Source organism: Schistocerca americana, chromosome X (genome assembly GCF_021461395.2).
Source record: "Schistocerca americana isolate TAMUIC-IGC-003095 chromosome X, iqSchAmer2.1, whole genome shotgun sequence".
In the NCBI taxonomy this organism is placed as follows: Eukaryota; Metazoa; Arthropoda; class Insecta; order Orthoptera; family Acrididae; genus Schistocerca; species Schistocerca americana.
The window spans coordinates 148,511,026-148,532,697 of NC_060130.1; the positions used below are offsets into that span (position 1 = coordinate 148,511,026).

The following is a 21,672-nucleotide window of genomic DNA, read 5'->3' on the forward strand; positions in this document are numbered from 1 at the left end:
GCACAGGCTCTAAGTGGTTCACTAAACACAAGTCTCACCGTTTAGGTAGAGACCTGCAGTTCTTTACTAGCGAAGCGCCAGTACAAGAGTGATCTCTTTCTGTCTGCTTTCCTCCTCAACTCGGTAGCAAAAGCCCACTTACATCTTAGACTTCTCCCACTTTAGCACAAGCCAATCACGGGCTGGAGTGCAACATTCAAATTTCAGAAATCGCCCCTTGCTCTGCATACACTGATTTGACCAATCAGAGGCTTTAAGGTTGGTTGGGAGAAAAGGAAAAAAGATTCAGCTTGACGGCCTCTTTCACACACATTTACGGTGTGTCTTTTGTTAACAACATGACTGTACTGGTAGATAGGACAGCTTGGCTGTGGAAGTGGAAGGGTAGCCCACAACATAGACAACAGTATTCACAATTACAAGCACCCAAGCTTTAATGATCTTCCAGCAATAAAGGCTCTTAACAAATCTCAATTAAGCAAGGACATAAACTTGGTTACAAACATATGTTAACCCTCAACCAATGAATAACACCAATAAAGAATTACCAGTCAATAAAACGTAGATAAAGGACTGCTTTACAAGAATGCTTAAATAAAATAAAATCATGAGAGCAAAGTTACAAATTTTATGTTAAGCTTCAACAGGTGAATAACCCCCATAAAGAATTCTCATTTAAATAAAACATACATAGGAAAATGCCTTACCAAAATGCTTGAATTGTGTAAAATCATGAAAAGCTCAGTTACAACTTTGCTCACACACTACTTAGGAATTTACTGCAAATAAACAAATTTGATCTGTTTAATCAGAAGGTAACTGCCAAGTCCAAGCGACCGAAGCCACTCAGAGCGGACGACCGCCCCAACGCTGGTCATCAACCGACGTCGTCACGGCCCAGTGGCCACCGTGCTGAAACAGACTAACGTTTCGGTAAGCGACCGGCAACAACACAGGAGTAACAGTGACAAAGTCGGCGTACGCCTTACGAAACACGGCACACCTTGAAGCGGGAGCAGGCACAGCTGACTAGCGGCCATACAACAGTGAACAAACAAATTTCACGCCGCCCGTACTAACACGGGAAATGATAGCGAGCGACAAGACGCCACGCGCAAAGCAGCAACCGTGCCCACCCCTCGACCACAGAATGTGCCCTGTCTCCTTGTCTATGGTAATACAATTTATAGCACACAAGAAACGATTTAATAATGGCATTAGTTCAACGCAAGGTCAGTTAACAGTTAGGTCTAGTAAAGATTTACCCACGGATTTACTTTCAAACCAACTTCCGGACCACAGGCGGGAATTAGTAAACTTGGCATAAGTTTTCACCAGACCGATAAACAAGAAATCAAATTAAACAGTAGCCAAAATACAGTCACGATACGCAAGCCCTTCAAGACCTTGCTATCTTACAGTTATCATTAACGGCGAAACGTACACAAATGAATGACAAGAAATTCACCATTGAAAGCAAAAAAACACCACAACAAAGGTTAAATTAATTAATTTAGCAGACGAGCCAGTCACTGAAAGCACAGTTTCACAAAATTAGGGCTAACCTCACTCGTCAGCAATACATTTGTGTGCATGATAGCTACGTTGCCCAAAAAGGACTCCAAAACCCAAAACAGGTCACATGTTAGCTGTCTTGTTCTCGGATACTAGGCACCACCGGGCTAAGACAATCCTGACGAAAAAAATCTCTGAAATTACAGCTGCCTGCAGCAAAACAAATGAGTCAGGGTACATGAACTTAAAGCACAAGCCACTGTTCCAGCCGGAGCGTAACCTTTTCAATGGACATACGGACAGAACAACACACGTGGGCATAAAGGGAGCAGCAGATGCGTACCAAGCAAACTATACTGCGCCAAAATACGACCCACGTCACGTCCACAAACCGGAGCACTGCTCCCGGAGCTGGTGTCTGCTCGCTGGACTACCGCAACTCTCCGCCCCCCGGAAAGCTGACTGCCGCCTTGCTCAACTCTTCTCATGTCGCCTCAGAGTGCGGCCGCAATGTCCGTTTTCCACTGCTGTCCGCCCCAGACTCCCGTACTCGCACTCACTCCCTCGTTAGGACCCGCTCCGACTGGAGGCGCTCGCGATCGCACATAGTGCCAACCTCAACCAGAGGAGTAATCGATAGCGTCTTGCGCCCGAGAGCCGCGCCACGGCTCAATGACCATGATGGAACCACATCCCTCCATAAAAGGCTTGTTATCTCCCTGTTGCGTCCATTTCGACGTTTCCAACGAACGGCCATAAAGTCGCTGAAAGCATCGTGCTTTCACAAATATGTTTTGTAACAGAGTCTGGACGTCTGGGCGCCAGTGACCTTTGCAGAACGCTCACAGTTGTCTCGTCGGCTGCCTGCCTAACAAGGGTCCATCCTCTGATTTACTGCCGGTCTCTAATGCACTGGACATTGCAGTGGACGCGGATGCCGACCGACCAGCGCGAACCAACGTGTCTGCACAGTGAGACCATGGAACTCGGCCATCCGGAAATGTTTCCACCCAGGTCTCGCAGAAAAAACGCGCTTCCCTCAGCCCACAGTCGCTGTGCGCTTTTGCAACAGTCATTTAAATCGGCACCGTATTCCTTTGAACGCAAGTAAAGCTTACCATTATTCCTTCCCTACAGCACTCAAGCAAGACCATTGACTACTGCCCACCATTTCATCATAATGCATGAAGTCAAATCGTAATAAAGATCATCTTCCCTAAGAGAATGAAGCGGCGTAACACCGAATCAGAAGTGAAAGTGCCCTGCAGTCTCTCATAGGGACGTGCACAGTACAAAATCATACAGGCCAACCTCGTCTGTTGACTGACAGAGACCGCTCACAGTTGGAGAGGGTTGTAATGTGTAATAATCAGACATCTATCTAGACCACTACACAGGAATTCCAAACTACATCAAGATCCACTGCATGTACTATAACAGTTAGGCGGGAGGTGAAAAAACTTGGATTTCATGGTCGAGCGGCTGCCCATAAGCCACACATCATGCTGGTAAATGCCAAACGACACCTTGCTTGGTGTAAGGAGCGTAAACATTGGACGATTGAACAGTGGAAAAACGTTGTTTGCAGTGACGAATCACGGTACACAATGAGGCGATCTGATGGAAGGGAAAGGCGAATGCCCGGTGAACGTCATCTGCCAGCGTGTGTAATGCCAACAGTAAAATTCGGAGGTGATGGTGTTATGGTGTGGTCGTGTTTTGCATGGAGGGGCTTGCACCCGTTGTTGTTTTGCATGGCTCTATCACAGCATAGACTGTGACGTTTTAAGGAACTTCTTGCTTTGCAATGTTCAAGAGCAATTCGGGGATGGCGATTGCATCTTTCAACATGATCAAGCACCTCTTCATGGAACTGCAGGAAGACAATCGAATTGATATCAATGCGGCGAGTTTTCACCATGGAGGGTACGCAGCGCAGCAGAATCGAAAGGGCTCAAAGTAGCACACACGCAGCACCAAGTGAATTAAAAACGGTTCAAATGGCTCTGAGCACTATGGGACTTAAGATCTGAGGTCATCAGTCCCCTAGACTTAGAACTATTTAAACCTAACTAACCTAAGAACATCAGACACATCCATCCCCGAGGCAGGATTTGAACTTGCGACCGTAGCAGCAGCGTGGTTCCGGACTGAAGCGCCTAGAACAGCTCGGCCACAAAGGCCGGCAAGTGAATCCACCACGCGTGTGCTAGCGAGGCCTTAAATACCAGAGCTCAGTGCGTTTGCGCCAGTATCACCTGAAGACGGCCAGAAGACTCTGCGCCGAAATACTGTGGCAGGAAGTTACAGACATCCGGCAGTTCTCCCGAAATTTTGTGGAACAATATGTACGCCGAGAAAGTTTTAAATCTCACAGATATGATATTTTCATCCAAAAACTCTTGGCGAAAACCTGAAGTCTTTAAATTATTCATTACAGCACTGAATGTACTTCAGCTGTCGTGCATTCTATTTCAGTCAAATCTAGAAATATATTACTAGGTTCAATCGTATCAGGTAGCATTGTACGTATACAAATAAATGAAGGCAATTGGCTTTCATCAAGTATCAAGGAAATTTTGCTTTGAGATTCAGCTATATTTTTGATGACTCTTTCTTTCATTTCAGCAGCAATGGGTTGATACATGCAAACCTGGAACGAAGAATACGACTCATGTACACGCCTTTTGATTCCTGAACATCAATTTCCGACTCAAAATCACCTACTTTTGGTTCCTTTTGCCAACTTTGTAGGCGTTTCTAAAAACACTAGTTGTTACTGGCTTGTCATCCTTCAGTGCTTTAACACTCACATATTCCAATGATTTTTCACTTTGTGGAGATAACACTACAGGCTGATAGATAGTCTTTTTTCCTTTTCACATTATTTGCTTTTACTTCTTTCCTGCTGTATCTTCATCACACATTGAAAAGGTTGTTTCAAAATGAGTTTTGCTAAGTTAATTCCTGGTACAATTATGTTTCTGTTTATGTAATGTAGTTGTTAACGTGATTACTATTATTGTCAAATATTCTGTTGTTGTGTACTTTCTAGTTTGTTATCATGTTGTTTGAATTCATTTTCTATGGACAGAAGAATGTAAAATTCACCCCGTTTACGTGGGGTTCCCAAAATCGGATTTCGTAAACCGATTTCCCAAATCGCTTCTGGGTGGTCATCTAAACACTCAAAATCGATTCTGGAAATCCGCTTCTGGTTGCCTGTTTTCCAGTTCCGCAATCGATTTTCGCTCCCATGTAAATGCAACCAGTTTTGAAACGTGCTTGAGTTCTCAGGTTGCATCTTATTTTCAGAATATTCGGTTAATATGGATTTATTGTGTAGTGAAGCACAAACAGAATTATTAGACTGAGCATAAAGCTGTCTATCTGTAATATTTAAGAGAAGAGAAATAACGATTCTGTTGACAGAATCAGAAACTGGATTAGCTGTTTTCCACATTACGTATTAGAATGGGCTAGCGAATGCTCTTCAGACCTTATAACGACAGTGAAAAACGGCTTCTGAAATTCGATTATCGTCTTTCGAAAGATGTGTCGCATGTAAACGTAGTGACACGGATTTTGTATAAAACTGAAAATCGAACGTGTTATGTGAAGCGAGGTGTATTAGCCATGTCGAATCATTTCGATAGATCTGGAGAGAAGGCATCAAAAAAGAGTCAGGAGTGGGAAGAAAGAGAGTGGAGGCGATTGTCGTGCCAGTATATACTTATAGTATTCGTGGCCGGTGAAGAGTATAAGTGACTGAACATTGCTAGATTTATCATCTCGGTGTGTAATTTTTGTAATGTTATAGTTTTTGGGTAATAACTTACCTGTGTGAATGTACTGCCAAACTGAGAAAAGTAGTTTGCTGGTTCCAGTTAACTCAAAATTTCTGGGCGCGGTAAATTTACGGGTGACGGATTGGAGGATTGGCAGCACAAATAATTGAACACGGTACGTTCTAGCTCAGTCGAGGTTCGAGACATGTAGTTTCGGATGATACACTACATTTTGAGATACGCACTGATCCGTTATCGCTACAGCTTGCTCTAAATACACTCCTGGAAATGGAAAAAAGAACACATTGACACCGGTGTGTCAGACCCACCATACTCCTGGAAATTGAAATAAGAACACCGTGAATTCATTGTCCCAGGAAGGGGAAACTTTATTGACACATTCCTGGGGTCAGATACATCACAGGATCACACTGACAGAACCACAGGCACATAGACACAGGCAACAGAGCATGCACAATGTCGGCACTAGTACAGTGTATATCCACCTTTCGCAGCAATGCAGGCTGCTATTCTCCCATGGAGACGATCGTAGAGATGCTGGATGTAGTCCTGTGGAACGGCTTGCCATGCCATTTCCACCTGGCGCCTCAGTTGGACCAGCGTTCGTGCTGGACGTGCAGACCGCGTGAGACGACGCTTCATCCAGTCCCAAACATGCTCAATGGGGGACAGATCCGGAGATCTTGCTGGCCAGGGTAGTTGACTTACACCTTCTAGAGCACGTTGGGTGGCACGGGATACATGCGGACGTGCATTGTCCTGTTGGAACAGCAAGTTCCCTTTCCGGTCTAGGAATGGTAGAACGATGGGTTCGATGACGGTTTGGATGTACCGTGCACTATTCAGTGTCCCCTCGACGATCACCAGTGGTGTACGGCCAGTGTAGGAGATCGCTCCCCACACCATGATGCCGGGTGTTGGCCCTGTGTGCCTCGGTCGTATGCAGTCCTGATTGTGGCGCTCACCTGCACGGCGCCAAACACGCATACGACCATCATTGGCACCAAGGCAGAAGCGACTCTCATCGCTGAAGACGACACGTCTCCATTCGTCCCTCCATTCACGCCTGTCGCGACACCACTGGAGGCGGGCTGCACGATTTTGGGGCGTGAGCGGAAGACGGCCTAACGATGTGCGGGACCGTAGCCCACCTTCATGGAGACGGTTGCGAATGGTCCTCGCCGATACCCCAGGAGCAACAGTGTCCCTAATTTGCTGGGAAGTGGCGGTGCGGTCCCCTACGGTACTGCGTAGGATCCTACGGTCTTGGCGTGCATCCGTGCGTCGCTGCGGTCCGGTCCCAGGTCGACGGGCACGTGCACCTTCCGCCGACCACTGGCGACAACATCGATGTACTGTGGAGACCTCACGCCCCACGTGTTGAGCAATTCGGCGGTACGTCCACCCGGCCTCCCGCATGCCCACTATACGCCCTCGCTCAAAGTCCGTCAACTGCACATACGGTTCACGTCCACGCTGTCGCGGCATGCTACCAGTGTTAAAGACTGCGATGGAGCTCCGTATGCCACGGCAAACTGGCTGACACTGACGGCGGCGGTGCACAAATGCTGCGCAGCTAGCGCCATTCGACGGCCAACACCGCGGTTCCTGGTGTGCCCGCTGTGCCGTGCGTGTGATCATTGCTTGTACAGCCCTCTCGCAGTGTCCGGAGCAAGTATGGTGGGTCTGACACACCGGTGTCAATGTGTTCTTTTTTCCATTTCCAGGAGTGTATATTCGCAGGAGACTAATAAGCTGAACTTCGTTTCTCATTAAAGATTTCGTTTCGAAGAGATGTCATCTGGTCCGCTGTACTTTCTCCAATGCATGATACAGAAATTATTGCATGCTGCGGCATATTCATTCGCTGTCGAATTCTTACTGGCCCCAGCATCCCAACATTCTTACAATTCTTGCACCCCAGTTTCATGAATTTTTGTATCTATCAACCACTCATTTTTCTTACAGAGATCTTCTTTCTGTTCCGTTGTCCAACGGTCACTATTTACAGAAGCAGCCCTGCACGCGAATGGTACATTTATATCACATATGATTTCATTTCCACTTTATTCTTTACTTTCATTACCTCTGCCATTTTCAACGTTACCGTCAAACAATCACCCTCAAACAACTTGATCGTTCTATTCGCTGCATATAAAATTACTGCGTAGTCTTACTAGGATTCGTTTCGCCTTTCAAACTCTAATAGAATTCTGCACTTCGCCTTAACTTCTTCCATACCAAATAAGCAAGTGATCAAGCGACATCACTGCATAATAAAAAAACAGAGCCTTCTCGAACTGATTTCAGAATCTGGCCGTATAAGACTATTATTTATTTCCGGGCTCCTAACATTTCACGTGTGGAACGATTTCAAAAATATTGTACAGATCGATATTCTACCCACGTACCGAAAAGGCTGTGAGACTAGCTGCTATGACGCCTTAAAGTATAACCAATGTACCATTTACAAACGCCCTAGATGTAGATGAAATCCAATATCATTACTAGCTTTGGCTGATAATGTCACTGATGGATGATTCTTGTACCACTTGTAATATAAGTGAAATGCATCTTTTTCCTCTTTGAGAATTAAAAAAGTTAAAGTGAATGGATCGCTGAGGCGACCCCCAGAAAAGCAGCTCTATCTTTAGTGGATATAAAATGGCTATGTTCGACGTGAACCATTCCCATGATTTCCAGTTTCTTTCCAAAGTTGAGAATAAAATAGGATTGTGATATAAATACAAATATGATGCATGCTTAAAAGTTTCCTTCATTGCAGGGAAGCTGCTTCCAGAACATCATCGACATCAGGTGTTTCCAAACGGAACACTGATTGTGAAAGACATACAAAAATTTGTAGATGAAGGCGGTTACGTGTGTATAGCAACAAATCCCGACGGACACACCGCCAGGAGCAAGCTTAACGTCCAAGTTATGGGTAAGAAACAAAACGCTGCTGTTTGCTTTCATTTCCTGGTTGCCAGTGATAGAATCCATTTTATTTTTATCTTTTTTGTTGCAAATAGAACCTTTTTCTCCTGAACAGCAGCTATATAGCTACTGGACTAGCAGATTTCTGTCTGGCATAGTTCATATCAATTCAGGCAGGCTAGGAAAAAGTTTTACCTTCATAGTCACAGATGTTATTGAATTTAGCATATGTTAAAATGAAGGACTAAGTAAGGAACACGTTTTTTTTCTCCAAAAAAAATTCTGCTCGGAGATACAGCCGTTCAAAGATGACACTGCACATACCATTCTGAAGATGCAAATTTTGGAAAAAAATTTTAAATGCTGTATCTCTAGAACAGTTATGATTACAAAGAAATCCTCCATTTGGACTTATCTGTCAAAGTTCTTTTACTGTAGTGTTCTGAACATTTTTTATAATTTATGGAATCTTTCTTTCCAAAAATGCCAATCCAAAAAAATTTGATTTTTTTCCTGTTGGTTAGTACCATATAGTTCTAAATTTCCTGTAAACGAGAGATTCTACTTTTAGGTTGAACAGATTTTATAAACAACTGAAATTTTTGCTGTACGTAAAACATGTTTTATTACCAAATTATCACATAACAGGTTCATAAAAATCAAAACCTAGCCTTATTTAACATAGTATTAGTTTTGAAAAATGAGTAAGAGACTCATTTTTCAAGCATTTTAAATGGTTCTAAAATGTAGGTGAAAGGTCCAAAGACTTAAAGGTTTCAATTTATACAACTTCTGTGCACTTTGTTTTGTACTTAAATTAGCCAGTCAATGAAATAAAAATATGTTCCACTGCTTCAGCATTTTTGTTTGATTTAGAGTAATGCCTTCCTGTTGAACCAATAGGAACTGGAGCATTTACAGTCTTCAAAACATTGTGAACAGGAAGTGAGCACTGATGGCATTGTAGCTGTCCTTCAGCTGGAAATGTATATCTAGCAGCTGGGGCATGTGGTAGCATAACGTTCACTACAATTTCGTGTAACTCACAACTGGTGTCTATAATCTCTGCAGTCCACCAGTCACAGTCATACACACACGCCACAAACATCTCTCTTCTCAGGTTGTAAATCTGAATATTATCCTGCTGTTTCTGAGGTGTTGACCGGACGAACGAAATTTCTTCTTTCTAGCTCTTTAAAGTGTATGCAATATGAGTTCGCCAATCACTTTCAATCCGAAAATGTGTCTTCTGAATTCCTTTCAGAGGAGTAGTTTGTTTCGACCATTCTACTTTTTTCTCCTCACGGAATTCTTCGATTTCAAAAATGGTTCAAATGGCTCTGAGCATTATAGGACTTAACTGCTGAGGTCATCAGTCCCCAAGAACTTAGAACTACTTAAAACTAACTAACCTAATGAAATCACACACATCCATGCCCGAGGCAGGATTCGAACCTGCGACGTAGCGGTCGCGCGGTTCCAGACTGTAGCGCCTAGAACCGCTCGGCCACATCGGCCGGCTCTTCGATTTCCTCTTTGGACAAAACAATAAGGGCTGCGGATGTGTAAGATTTCACGACACATGTAAAATCCTAAGCATTATGAATCTCAGCTGTATTTGGTCTGAAAATATTATGTTTTGTAGCATGGTGCTTAAGTAGGCCTCCTGCACCATCACAAAACCCTTCGTGTGACCAGTTGCACTGTATGCCCAGTCAGTTGGCATAAGTGACTTACTCAATTCAAACAGCTGGTAACGACTTTTAAAATGACTAGGAGCACCATCAGAAATAATGATGGTCTTCTCTGCCTCTGTTTGCAATTGAAGAATTTTGCGTATTGCTAGCAAAGCATGTGCTGAGTCATGTCCTGTGTCATCACTTATAACTGGAAAACTCGTGGTCTTGTTTTGAAAATATTTCACTACTGTAAAAACTGAAACCTGATCATTACTCCAATGATACCCTTGTACTTCTTGTGGGAGAATTACAGACCTGTTCTCAGCAAAATCACAGTGAAACACCAAACATAATTCTTCAGCCTGTACACACCTGTTCACTTCTGCAGTGTGTTATTGTTGCAATTTCTTCGGATGCTGGTATGTCACTGCTTTCACTGGCCATTTACCAAGTTCATCAATGAAACTGTCAAAGGCAACAGTTTTCTTAATTAGTTTATTTTCCTCCCATGTTGCATATGTAATTTCTGCAGTAAAATCACAGTGAAGCACCAAACATAAATCTTCAGCCTGTACACACCCTTTCACTTCTACAGTGTGTTATTGTTGCAATTTCTTCGGATGCTATTATGTTACTGCTTTCACTGGCCATTCACCAAGTTCATCAAAGACACTGTCAAAGGCAACAGTTTTCTTAATTAGTTTATTTTCCTCCCATGTTGCATATGTAATTTCTGCAGAGTTATATGCTATGTCTTCCAGCCCAAGTGTCTGTAAAGACAGTCCTCCCTTTCCAGGGCAGTCACCACATTCTTGAAACAAACAAGTCTCTCGCTTTACGTTACAGCCTACTAATGACTTCACACGCCCAACCAAGGTGTCACATGTCACGTGCTTCAGTAAGTTCTTCAAAGTTACCACACAAAGTTCAAAATTCGTGCAGTACATACATAAACAGACATCTTTAGGTGGGTGTGGAACTATCCTCTTAGGTCGTAGTACATAAAATTTTGATCTTCCAATATGTGAAGTTGTATAGTTGCTCTTATAAACTGCTAAAGTTTCTCTAATCTGCGAGTCATGTACTCTTCACTTTCTCAACTTTTTGACCTTCAACTGTGACATTTATAATGTCTTTTTTGTTGGCATTCTTCTGAGAACAGTCCCATTTATCTCCTAGATAAAATGACTGCACTATTTGAACTTAAGCTGCTCCTACAGGATGACCATAATAGAGATCTCGTCTTCCAAAGACTCCTTTTACAGATCTCACATTTCTTGATTTGTCTACCATGTACTTTGATACTGATAGAACGTTGTTCAAAACTGTTTTCTCTGAAAATGCCTGTGGAACAGTAGTTAAAACTTGCACCTTTTTACAGTAGGATGCACAATATTCAACTGGATGGTCTCAGATTTCTTAGAAGCCTCTTCAGTAAACAAATTAGCACTGAACAACTACAATACAGAAACCTGTAATGAACAACCACGACAAAGAATCTGACAAGAAACTACAACAAAGTGTAAGAAATATCTGCAACAATGAAAGTGAAAAGAAATAACTGCAACAAAGAAAGTGATAACAAATAACTGCAACAAAGACAATAGAAATAAACATTGTAACAAAGAGATCAGTAAGAAACAAATTCAGTGAAAACATACATTACCCTTGAAAGTTAAAAGAATTAAAACCGGTCAAACTTAAAAGTGGAAGCTCTCCTTTACAGAGAATATAGTACTACATGGTACTAAGCAACAGAAAAAAAATTAACTTTTCTGGATTGGCATTTTTGAAAAAAAAAATTTCTGTAAATTTTAAAAAGAGTTCAAAGGCGACAGTAAAAGAACTTTGACAGATATGTCCAAATGGAGGATACCTTTGTAATCATAAAGCAATTATCTTTCAAACAAAAAAAAAAAAAAAAAACTGACAAAATATCTAAAACTGTTACAAAGATACAGAAGTTTTCAAAAATTTCCGTAATTCGGATCTTCAAAACGGTGTTCGCAGTGTCATCTTTGGAGGCCTGATCCCGGAGCAGGAATTTTTTTGACAAAACAAGAAAATACGTGTTTCTTACTTACTCCTGAATTTTAACGTATGCTAAATCAATAACATCAGAGACTTTGAATACGTGAAACATTCTCGGTATTCTTGCTGCATCAGCTGTGGATAAAATCTCGAGCTTTCGACGATTACCTCCATCGTCATCGTCAGGAGCTGACTGTCTTCACTGCTGTTTTTTTTTCTTTATTGATTTTAAATTCCCCCCGAAGTGGGCGGGTTGGCAGCAGCTTACTGCGCTGCTCCACAGCCTACAGACTTTTTTTAAATAAAGGAAGAAGAAAGAAACAAGAAAAACAGGCGATAAAATGGTGATTTAAAGTGTAAAATGGCGTAAAATTGCGGAAAGTTAAAACAGAAAGCAAAAGGGGTTGGCAATGTAGATAAAATACACAGGAATCAGACAAGTAACATATTAGACACACAATTAAAAAACATGGCGACAGACTGGTTTCTGTTCGCAAGAAATAAAAGGCACACCCAGCGACAGAAGGCAGATGGGGGGGGGGGGGGGGGACCTGCAGGAGGGGGAAAAACAAGGAGGGAGGAGAGGAAAAAACGAAAAGGGGGGAACCAAGGAGGGAGAGGACTAATAAAGGGGGGAGAAGGGCAGACACGAGAGGGAATGAGAGGAGGCAGAGGAGGGAAATGGAAAAGGATGCGGGGGAGAGAAGGGGGCAAAGAGAGGGGAGGTGGGGAAGAAAGAGGATGGAACAGGGGGGAGAGGGGGCCCGGGAAAAGGACAGAGGAAAGGAGGGGGAGTGAGGATCAGAGTTGATAGGAGGGGTAAATGGAGGGAGAGAGGGCATCATCTGGGAGGGGGAGTTGATGGAAGCCACCTTGGGAAAGGAGATGTAGGGTGTAGAGATGGAGGGTAGGGGGGACACAACAGTGAAGACGTGGCGGGGGGCAGGGATCGGAGAGGAGAGGAGCAACCAGGGGGTGAGGGGGTTCAAGACGGCGGGAGGTGTAGAGGATGCGGATATGTTCGAGGAATAGGAGCAGATGGGGGAAAGGAATGAGATCATAGAGGATCCGCGTGGGGGAAGGGAGGCATATACGGAAGGCGAGGCAGAGTGCATGACACTCAAGGATCTGGAGGGACTTATAGAATTTGGGGGGGGGGGGGCAGATATCCAGGCAGGACTGGCATAACAGAGGATGGGACAGATTAAGGATTTGTAGGTGTGGAGGATGGTAGAGGGATGCAACCCCCATGTCCGGCCGGAGAGGAGTTTGAGGAGTCGGAGGTGGTTGTGGGCTTTGGATTGGATGGAGCGGAGATGAGGGATCCAGGTGAGGTGACGGTCAATGGTGAGGCCAAGGTAGGTGAGGGTGGGGGTGAGGCAGACAGGATGGGCGCAGACAGTAAGGGAGAAATCCAGGAGCTGGAAGGAGCGAGTGGTACGACCTATGATGATTGCCTGGGTCTTGGAAGGTTTGAGTTTCAGGAGCCACTGGTTACACCATGCAGCAAAAAGGTCAAGGTGATTCTGGAGAAGGCGTTGGGACCGTTTAAGGATAGGAGCGAGGGCGAGGAATGCGGTGTCATCAGCATATTGCAAGAGGTGGACTGGAGGGGGGGGGGGGGTTGGGGCATATCTGCCGTGTACAGGAGGTAGAGGAGAGGGGAGAGGACAGAGCCCTGGGGCACACCTGCAGAGGGGTAGAAGGTGTAGGAAGTGACATTACGGATGGTAACATAGGAGGGGCGGTGGGAGAGGAAGGAGGCCACCAGACGGATGTAGTTGATAGGAAGGGCGTAGGTTTGGAGTTTAAACAGGAGACCGGGATGACAGACACGGTCGTAGGCCTTTTCGAGTTCAAGGGAGACAAAAATGGCAGAGCGACGGGAGTTAAGCTGGAGGGAGAGGAGATGAGTGAGGCGGAGGAGTTGGTCATCAACAGAGAAGGAAGGAGCCACATTGGGTGTTTGGGAGGAGGTGGTTTTGGCGGAGGTGGTGATGGATGCGCCGGGAAAGGATGGATTCCAAGAGCTTGCTGAACACCAATGTGAGACAGATAGGACGATAGGAAGAGGCATTGGATGGAGGCTTGTTGGGTTTGGAGAACATCAGGATACGGGAGGTTTTCCACAGGTCGGGATAGAAGCCAGTGGCAAGGATGACATTGTAGAGGGTGGCAAGCATTGAAAGGAACGAGGGAGGGCAGTGTTTGAGGTGGCGGTAGGTAACACAGTCGTGGCCGGGAGCAGTGTTGCGTTTGGTGCGGAGTGTGAGGCTGATGTCCTGGGTAGTGATGGGAGTGTTAAGTTCAGATGGTGGTGTGTGGCCCAAGTACTGGAAGCTAGGAGCAAGGGTAGGAACAGAGGTATTTGTACGGTCCATGACATCAGGGAAGAGGGAATAATCAAAGTGGGGATCATCTGGGATGGAAAAAACATCAGAGAGGTGGGAGGCAAAGTGGTTGGCCTTACTGAGGTTGTCAGGAAAGGGACGGTCATTAAGGAGGAGAGGGTACTGGGGGGGTGGGGCGGTTCCCAGTAAGGTGGTGAAAAGCAGACCAATGCTTGGAAGAGTTTATGGGGAGCGTGGTGTTGAGTTGTGTACATGTCTGGCACCAGGCACGGTGTTTCTTCGCAGTAAGCAGGTTGCGGATGTGTCGTTGTAATTGCCGGTGGTGGGTAAGTGTATCCCGGTCACGAGTGCGGAGAAAAGAGCGGTAAAGGCGGCGGGACTCTCAAAGGAGAAGGACGGCCTGTGGAGGCAGGGCGGGGCGGTGAGGGTGGGAGGCTTTGGTGGGGATATGGGTGGCGACGGCGTCAGACAAGGTCTGGTGCAGGAAGGCAGCAGCACGAGAAATGTCATCAGGAGATTGGAGGGTAAGGTCGTGGCCGTCAACCTGGGTGTGAATGGAGTCCCGGTAGGCATCCCAGTTGGCACGGGAGTAATCATGGACAAGTTGAGGAGGGACGTCAGGGCGAGGAGCGTTGCGGGGATGGCGACCAGTAGAGATAGTGAGGAGAACAGGAGCATGGTCACTGCCAATGAGGTCAAGGACATCTGCAGTGATGCGCCCAAGGAGGTTGGGAGAGGCAAGGACCACATCAGGAGTGGTGTTGGATTCGGGTCGGGTGTGCTGAGGCAGGGGAACCAGGTCGCCCTGGAGAGTGGTGAGAAACTGATGCCACCACTGGAGGTCAGCAGGATCACGGCTGTGGATATTGAGGTCGGCAGCAATCACATAGGTGGAGAAGGTGCAGTCAATGTGGCCCAGGAAATCGTACGGGATGGGGGTGCGAGGGCGGACATAAATGGTGGCACAGGTGATGGTAAGGGTGGGGAAGAAGAGGCTGAGGGTGAGATTCTCGGCAGGATTGTTAAGGAGAGGTTGGGGCCGGACAGGGAGGTGCTTGAGGTGGCCTATAGCAACTCCGCCACGCGCCAGAGGGTACGGATTATCAGTGCGGTGTAGGGTGTAAGGAGCCGTGGAGATGGAGATACGGGATTGAAGGAAGGTTTCATTTAGGACGAAGGCATCCACACGGTGCTGATGGAGGGTGTGGAGGAAGAGGAGTTTGTGGGTGGGCAGGGAGCGAATGTTGTGGTACAGGATACGGTAGGGTTGTTGTACCATGGGAGGGGAGAGATAGACGAGGGTGGTGAGGGGGGTGAAGGTGAAGTGGGCCTGGTTGTGGGAGTACGTGGCATAGGTGGTAAGATGGAAGATGGAACGGGCAGCGAGGGCGATTTGGGAAAGAGTGTGTAAGCGCTGGAAGGGGTGGATGTTTTGGAGCACAATGGTGGTGAAACGGATGATGTCCTCGGCAGTAGGGGGAGGGCGGAGTGAGTTGTTGGGGTGGATGGGGTCATCAACAGGATGGACAGGGACGGTGAGCTAAGGGGTGACTGGTGGAGGTTTCGCTTTACACTTCGAGGAGTAGGTAGGATGTGGTTCGTTGCAAGTGTTGCAGGAGGGGGGAGGGTGTGGTTGGGGCAATTCCTGAGGAAGTGTGAGGCTTTGCAGTGGGGACAAGTAGGGGGGTTCTTGCAGGCAGAGGTAACGTGGTCCTTGTAGGTGAGACAGCGTTGGGAGCGGTAGGATTGGACTGGGGAACGGGAGGGGTCCACCTTATGGCGCTGATTGTAGATGAGGGCTCCCTCGGTGAGGAGGCGGTCAATGGAGGAGGAGGATTCGGTGAATAACCGCATGAGAAAAGTCGGCCCAGCATCATTGAAGATGCGATGGGCTGAGCGGATTTCAATGTCGGGCTGGGAGTTGAGTTCCACCAACACCTCGGCCTCCGTGCTCACGGGGCTAAGCTTCGTGATCACAGCGGTGAAGGTTGGCAGACATCGGGGAGGTTGAGGCTGACGAGGAGAGGACGGGGTGTGGTAGGGGGTGAGGGTTGCACGTTGGCCAAATTGGATACGGGGGATGTGGGAGAGGAGATCGGTGTGGAAGGAAGCATTGGGGGATTTTATGAGGACCGAGTCCTTGCGAGGAATCAGAAGGGAGATGAGGGCATTGGGGTAGTATTTCCGGATGGCGAGGGTGAGGGAGCGGGCATCAAGGAATTGAGGGTCAGGATTTGAGAGGACAAAGGTGTGATTGGCAGGTGTGGCGGGGGTGGGGGTCGGGACAGCGTCCATGGGTGTGGGTGGGTCACGGGGATTTGGGGTTTTTTCGGAGGAGACTTCGGGGGAAGGGTCAACATTCGGGCGCTTTGAAGGTTTCGTGGTCACGACTGGGTGGAGAGGGGGCAGGGGGACGGGTTGCAGGGGGAGATGGCGGGGGCAGGACCACCCTGAGCAGCGGATGACGCAGACGGAGGGGGCGTGGGCGTCACAGAGACTGTGGAACGTCGAGCCGAGATCCGTGCTGGCTTGGAGCCCGTCGGAGGCGGTGCAGGGAGCGGCGGAAAGTCAGTAGCTGTCGATGGGGCGACAGTGATAGGGGAGGAGGAGTTGGGGGTGGTTACAGCCGAAAGTGGCGCAGGGGTGGGGTGGACAGGGAGAGAAGTAAGGACAGGAAGTGGGGTGGAGGATGAGCTTCATGTGATGGTTGTTGGAGCAGCGGAGGGAGAGGTGAAAATGATAGTGGTGGTGGGTTGGGACATGGTGGCGGCGCGCGAGAAGGGCGGCGGCGGCGACCAGATGGCGGCGGAGGCGGGCACCGGCAGGCGGCGGCGGCGGCGGCGGCGGCGGCGGCGGCGGCGAGCACCGGCTGCAGGCGGCGGCGGCGGCGGCGAGCACCGGCTGCAGGCGGCGGCGGCGGCGGCGGCGAACGCCGGCAGGCGGCGGCGGAGGGCGGCTTCACTGCTGCTGTGGTAGCCTTATTTATAGCCCGTGGACGGCTTCTGATTGGTCGGCTTATGATTGGTCGGCGGTTAGGTAGTGCTGTCGCACACGGTGTCACTGTGTGCGCCGGTGGCACCACTGCTTCTGTTGGAACGTAAACCTTGGAACGAATGTCTCTGCTGCTTCTCTGCATCAAGTGCTCGTTTCCATGCACAGCTCGCGGTTAAAGTTGTTTTGGCTCATTCTTATTTCAACAGCCACCTTAATAATAGAATCCCAGTACGTGGAGGCATGGGATAGAATTTTTGTTTCATCGAACAAAATTTTATGTTTGTTCGTGAAGCTGCGCTCCGCAATTGCAGATTTCTCCAGTTCTCTATTTTTAACATGGCGTTGGTGTTCTGCACAGCGGTCGGAAATGGTACGAATCGTCTGACGTATGAAATTACTTCCACACTCACAGGGTATATTATAAACTCCAGGGACCCTGAGGCCGAGATTGCTCTTAACAGGGCGTATCATGTCCTTAATATTCTTAGGAGGACGATAATTCGGTCTTATATCTCGTCTACGCAGAACTCTTCCTATTTTGCTGGAAATCGGGCCACAAAAAGGAAGAACCGCAATCGGTGTTTCATCCTGTGAGTGTGCAGCATTTTCACGTTTCCTTTTTTTGGAGAAAGCTGCCTTTATATCGCGTGCACCATAGCCATTCTTTCGGAACACGTACTTCAGACGGTTAATCTCGGACCTTAAGTGGTCCTCGTCAGAAACATTTTTTGTTATATATACCAACGTGTTCAAAACGGCTCCCTTCTGAGCAGGATGATGGAAACTCTGTGCATTCAGGTACAAATCGGTATGCGTCAGCTTACGGTATACAGGGTCGCCAAGACGCCCGTCCGCCTGTCGTTGTGCTAAAACGTCTAAGAAAGGCAGTATCCCTTCCTTCTCCATCTCTACAGTGAACTGGATGTTCGAATGTATGCTGTTCATGTGCTCCATGAGGATGTTGAAATAAGAATGAGCCAAAGCAACTTTAACCGCGATAGCGGATACCGTCTGAGCTGTGCATGGAAACGAGCGCTTGATGCAGAGAAGCAGCTGAGACGTTCCTTCCAAGGTTTAAGTTCCAAAGGAAGCGGTGAAGCTACCGGCGCACACAGTGACACCGTGTGCGACAGCAGTACCTAATCGCCGACCAATCATAAGCCGACCAATCAGAAGCCGTCCACGGACTATAAATAAGGCTACCACAGCAGCAGTGAAGGCAGTCGGCTCCTGACGATGACGATGAACGTCATTGTAGAAAGCTCGAGATTTTATCCACAACTGACGAGGCAAGAATACCGAGAATGTTTTACATATAAGTGCCGTCGAGAGAAACTTCTTTCCCAGAGACTATGAAGGTAGCCCCCCCCCCCCCCTCCCCACTGCCTGGAGTGATACGGATTATGCCATCTCTATCTGAAGACTTCGAGCCGTACAACTTTGCGCCACTACTACGTTCTAATACATTGCCTGGTGACCTTTGCTTCCTCTGTCACATTAAGGGTCCAAACAGCGAGGTAATTGGTCTCATCGGATGAGGGACGGATGGGGAAGGAAACCAGCTGTGCCCTTTCAACGAAATCAGCCCAGGATTTGCCTGAAGCGATCTAGGGAAATCACGGAAACCTAAATAAGGATCTCCGGACGCGAGTTTGAACCGTCGTCCTCTCGAATGCGAGTCCAATGTGCTATCCACTGCGCCACCTCGCTCGGTGCATCAAAGGCAACTGCTGTTGATGACACCATGCACTTGTGCAAAATATTTGAATGCTCTGGTTGTGTATGAGTTTTCTAGATATGAGTTCGTATTCGGGTTCTGGATCTGTGGTGACAACACCCAAAAAGGTAGAATATGTTACAAAACATTATCTCGAATAAGAAAAGAAAAACACTGCATCGTAGTTGGGTCAGAAACAGAAAGAAAGCTCCTTATAATGTGTACTGCTGTGCTTGTGCTTGTGATCTAAAGATGACCTTTGTGAAGGTGATATTGAAAACTGTTCTAATGGAAAGAACAGTGTAATGCAACTAGGTGCCCAGCAAGGGTAAGCTCAATTTAAATAATATCATAATTGTTTCATAATGCGGGGCCACAGTCATAATATACTTCCTTAAAGTCAGTACCGCCACTAGACTTTTGTTTGTTTACAGTGTTACATTTGCAACTTACACAATAATGATTTCGGCTTCAAAGTGCCATTATCAAGTGTTTGAAGTGTTGTAAATTGCCTGCTCTGCCCTCTTAGGCAATTTATGACACTTAAAACACTTGACAATGGCACTTTGAAGCCGATTTCATGATTGTGTAAGTCTAAATGTAACACTGTAAATAAACTACAGTCTAATGGCGGTACTGACTTTAAAGAAAGGAACTAATATCACATCACCTAGTAGCAAATGAAGGGTAAAAGACAAGACCAGTGAAATTTAGCTTGCAGGTTTTGCTATAGAGCATGATTTATCTCTCTGCATTACTACATCTACATTAATAAGCCACCTTACGGTGCGTGGTGGAGGGTACCATGTACCACTACTAGCTATTTCCTCCCCTGTTCCACTCAAAAATAGAGCGAGGTAAAAAACGACTGTCTATATGCTTTTATATGAGCCTGAGTTTCTCGTATCTTATCTTCACGGTCCTTATATGCAGTGTATGGTGGCCGCAGTAGAATCATTTGGCAGTCAGCTTGAAATGCCAGTTCTCTAATTTTTCTCAATAGTGTTTCTCAAAAGGAATCCATCCAGGGACTCCCATTAGAGTTCTTGACCGTCTACGTAACACTTACGTGTTGTTTGAACCTACTGGTAACAAATCTAGCTGCCTGCCTCCGAACTGCCTCGGTGTCCTCCCGCAATCCGACATGGTACGGATCCCAAACACTCGAGCAGTACTCAAGAATATGCCCTATATGCAGCCTCCTTTACATGTGAACCACACTTTTCTAAAATTCTCCCAATAGACCAAAGTCAACCATTCGCCTCCCCTACCACAGTTCGCACATGTTCTTTCCATTTCATATCCCTTTGCAAACGTTATACCCAGATATTTAAACGACATCACTGTGTCAGGCAGAGCACTATGAACACTGTATCGTAACATTACAGGTTTGCTCTTCCTACGCATGTCCATGAACTTACATTTTTCCACATTTAGAGTTAGGTGTAGAAATTTTGTCTCAATTATCTTGTATCTTCCTACAGTCACTCAACTTGGAAACCTTACCGTGCACCACAGCATCATCAGCAAACAACCACAGATTGCTGTCAATCCTGTCCACCAAATCATTTGTGTATATAGAGAACAACAGTGGTCCTGTCACACTTCTCTGGGGCACTCCTGATGATACCCTTGTCTCTGATGAACACTCGCCATCGAGGACGACATACTGGGTGCTATTCCTTAAGAAGTCTTCGAGCCACTCACATGTCTGTGAACTTACACCTTATGCTCGTCCCTTCGTTAACAGTCTGCAATGCGGCAGCATGGCAGATGCCAGCCTGTTGCCTTTCATCCATAGTTCGCAGTATATCATGTGAGAAAAGGGCAAGCTGAGTTTCGCACGAGCGATGTTTCCTAAAACCATGCTGATTCGTGGACATAAGCCTCTCAGTCTCGAGGAGGTTCATTATATTCGAACTGAGAATATGTTGAAGGATTCTGCAGCAAACTGAAGTTAGGGATATTGGTCTGTAATTTTGTGGGTATGTTCTTTTACCTTCTTATATTTGGAGTCAGCTGTGCTTTTTTTCCAGTCTCTTGGAACTTTGTGCTGGGCAAGAGATTCATCCATTCGGGAGTCTGTCTTATGGTCAAATGTCAGTATGTTTGTACGATTCTCCCATGCAAACGATTTCTTGAACATGAAATTCAAAACTTCGGCTTTTATTTTGCTGTCTTCAACTGCCACACCAGACGGGTCAACAAGGGACTGAATGGAAGCCTTAGACCTGCTTAGTGATTTTACATGTGACTAGAATTTTCTCGGGTTCTCTGCAGATCTTTTGCTAAGGTATGACGGTGGTAGTCGTTGTACGCATCACGCATAGATCATTTCATAGACACACAAAGCTCTATTAACCTTTACTTGTCGTTACTTGTGCGTTCTCTTTTGAACCATGAGTGCAACAGCCTCTGTTTCCTCAGCATCTTATGAATTTTGTTATTTAACCATGGTGGGTATTTTCCATCCCTTATCCACTTACTAGGCACATGCCTGCCCAGACCATGATTTACAATCTGCATAAATTTTGCTCTAATTCCTTAGTGTCCATCTTACTGGAACTATGTGATGTCAGTCCACTGTCCAAGTGAGTTGCTAACAACTGCTTATGTCCTCTATCGAGCACATACACTCT

At 46.4% G+C, this 21,672-nt stretch overlaps 1 protein-coding gene across 1 annotated transcript in view; it reads left to right on the forward strand.

Annotated features, from left to right (window-relative positions):
* LOC124554688 (Down syndrome cell adhesion molecule-like protein Dscam2) overlaps positions 1-21,672 on the forward strand; it is a 49,564-nt gene that overhangs the window by 6,263 nt on the left and 21,629 nt on the right. The window contains exon 2 of the mRNA XM_047128315.1: positions 8,110-8,268. Within this exon, the coding sequence (XP_046984271.1) occupies positions 8,110-8,268 (159 nt within the window). The remainder of the gene's footprint in view (positions 1-8,109; positions 8,269-21,672) is intronic.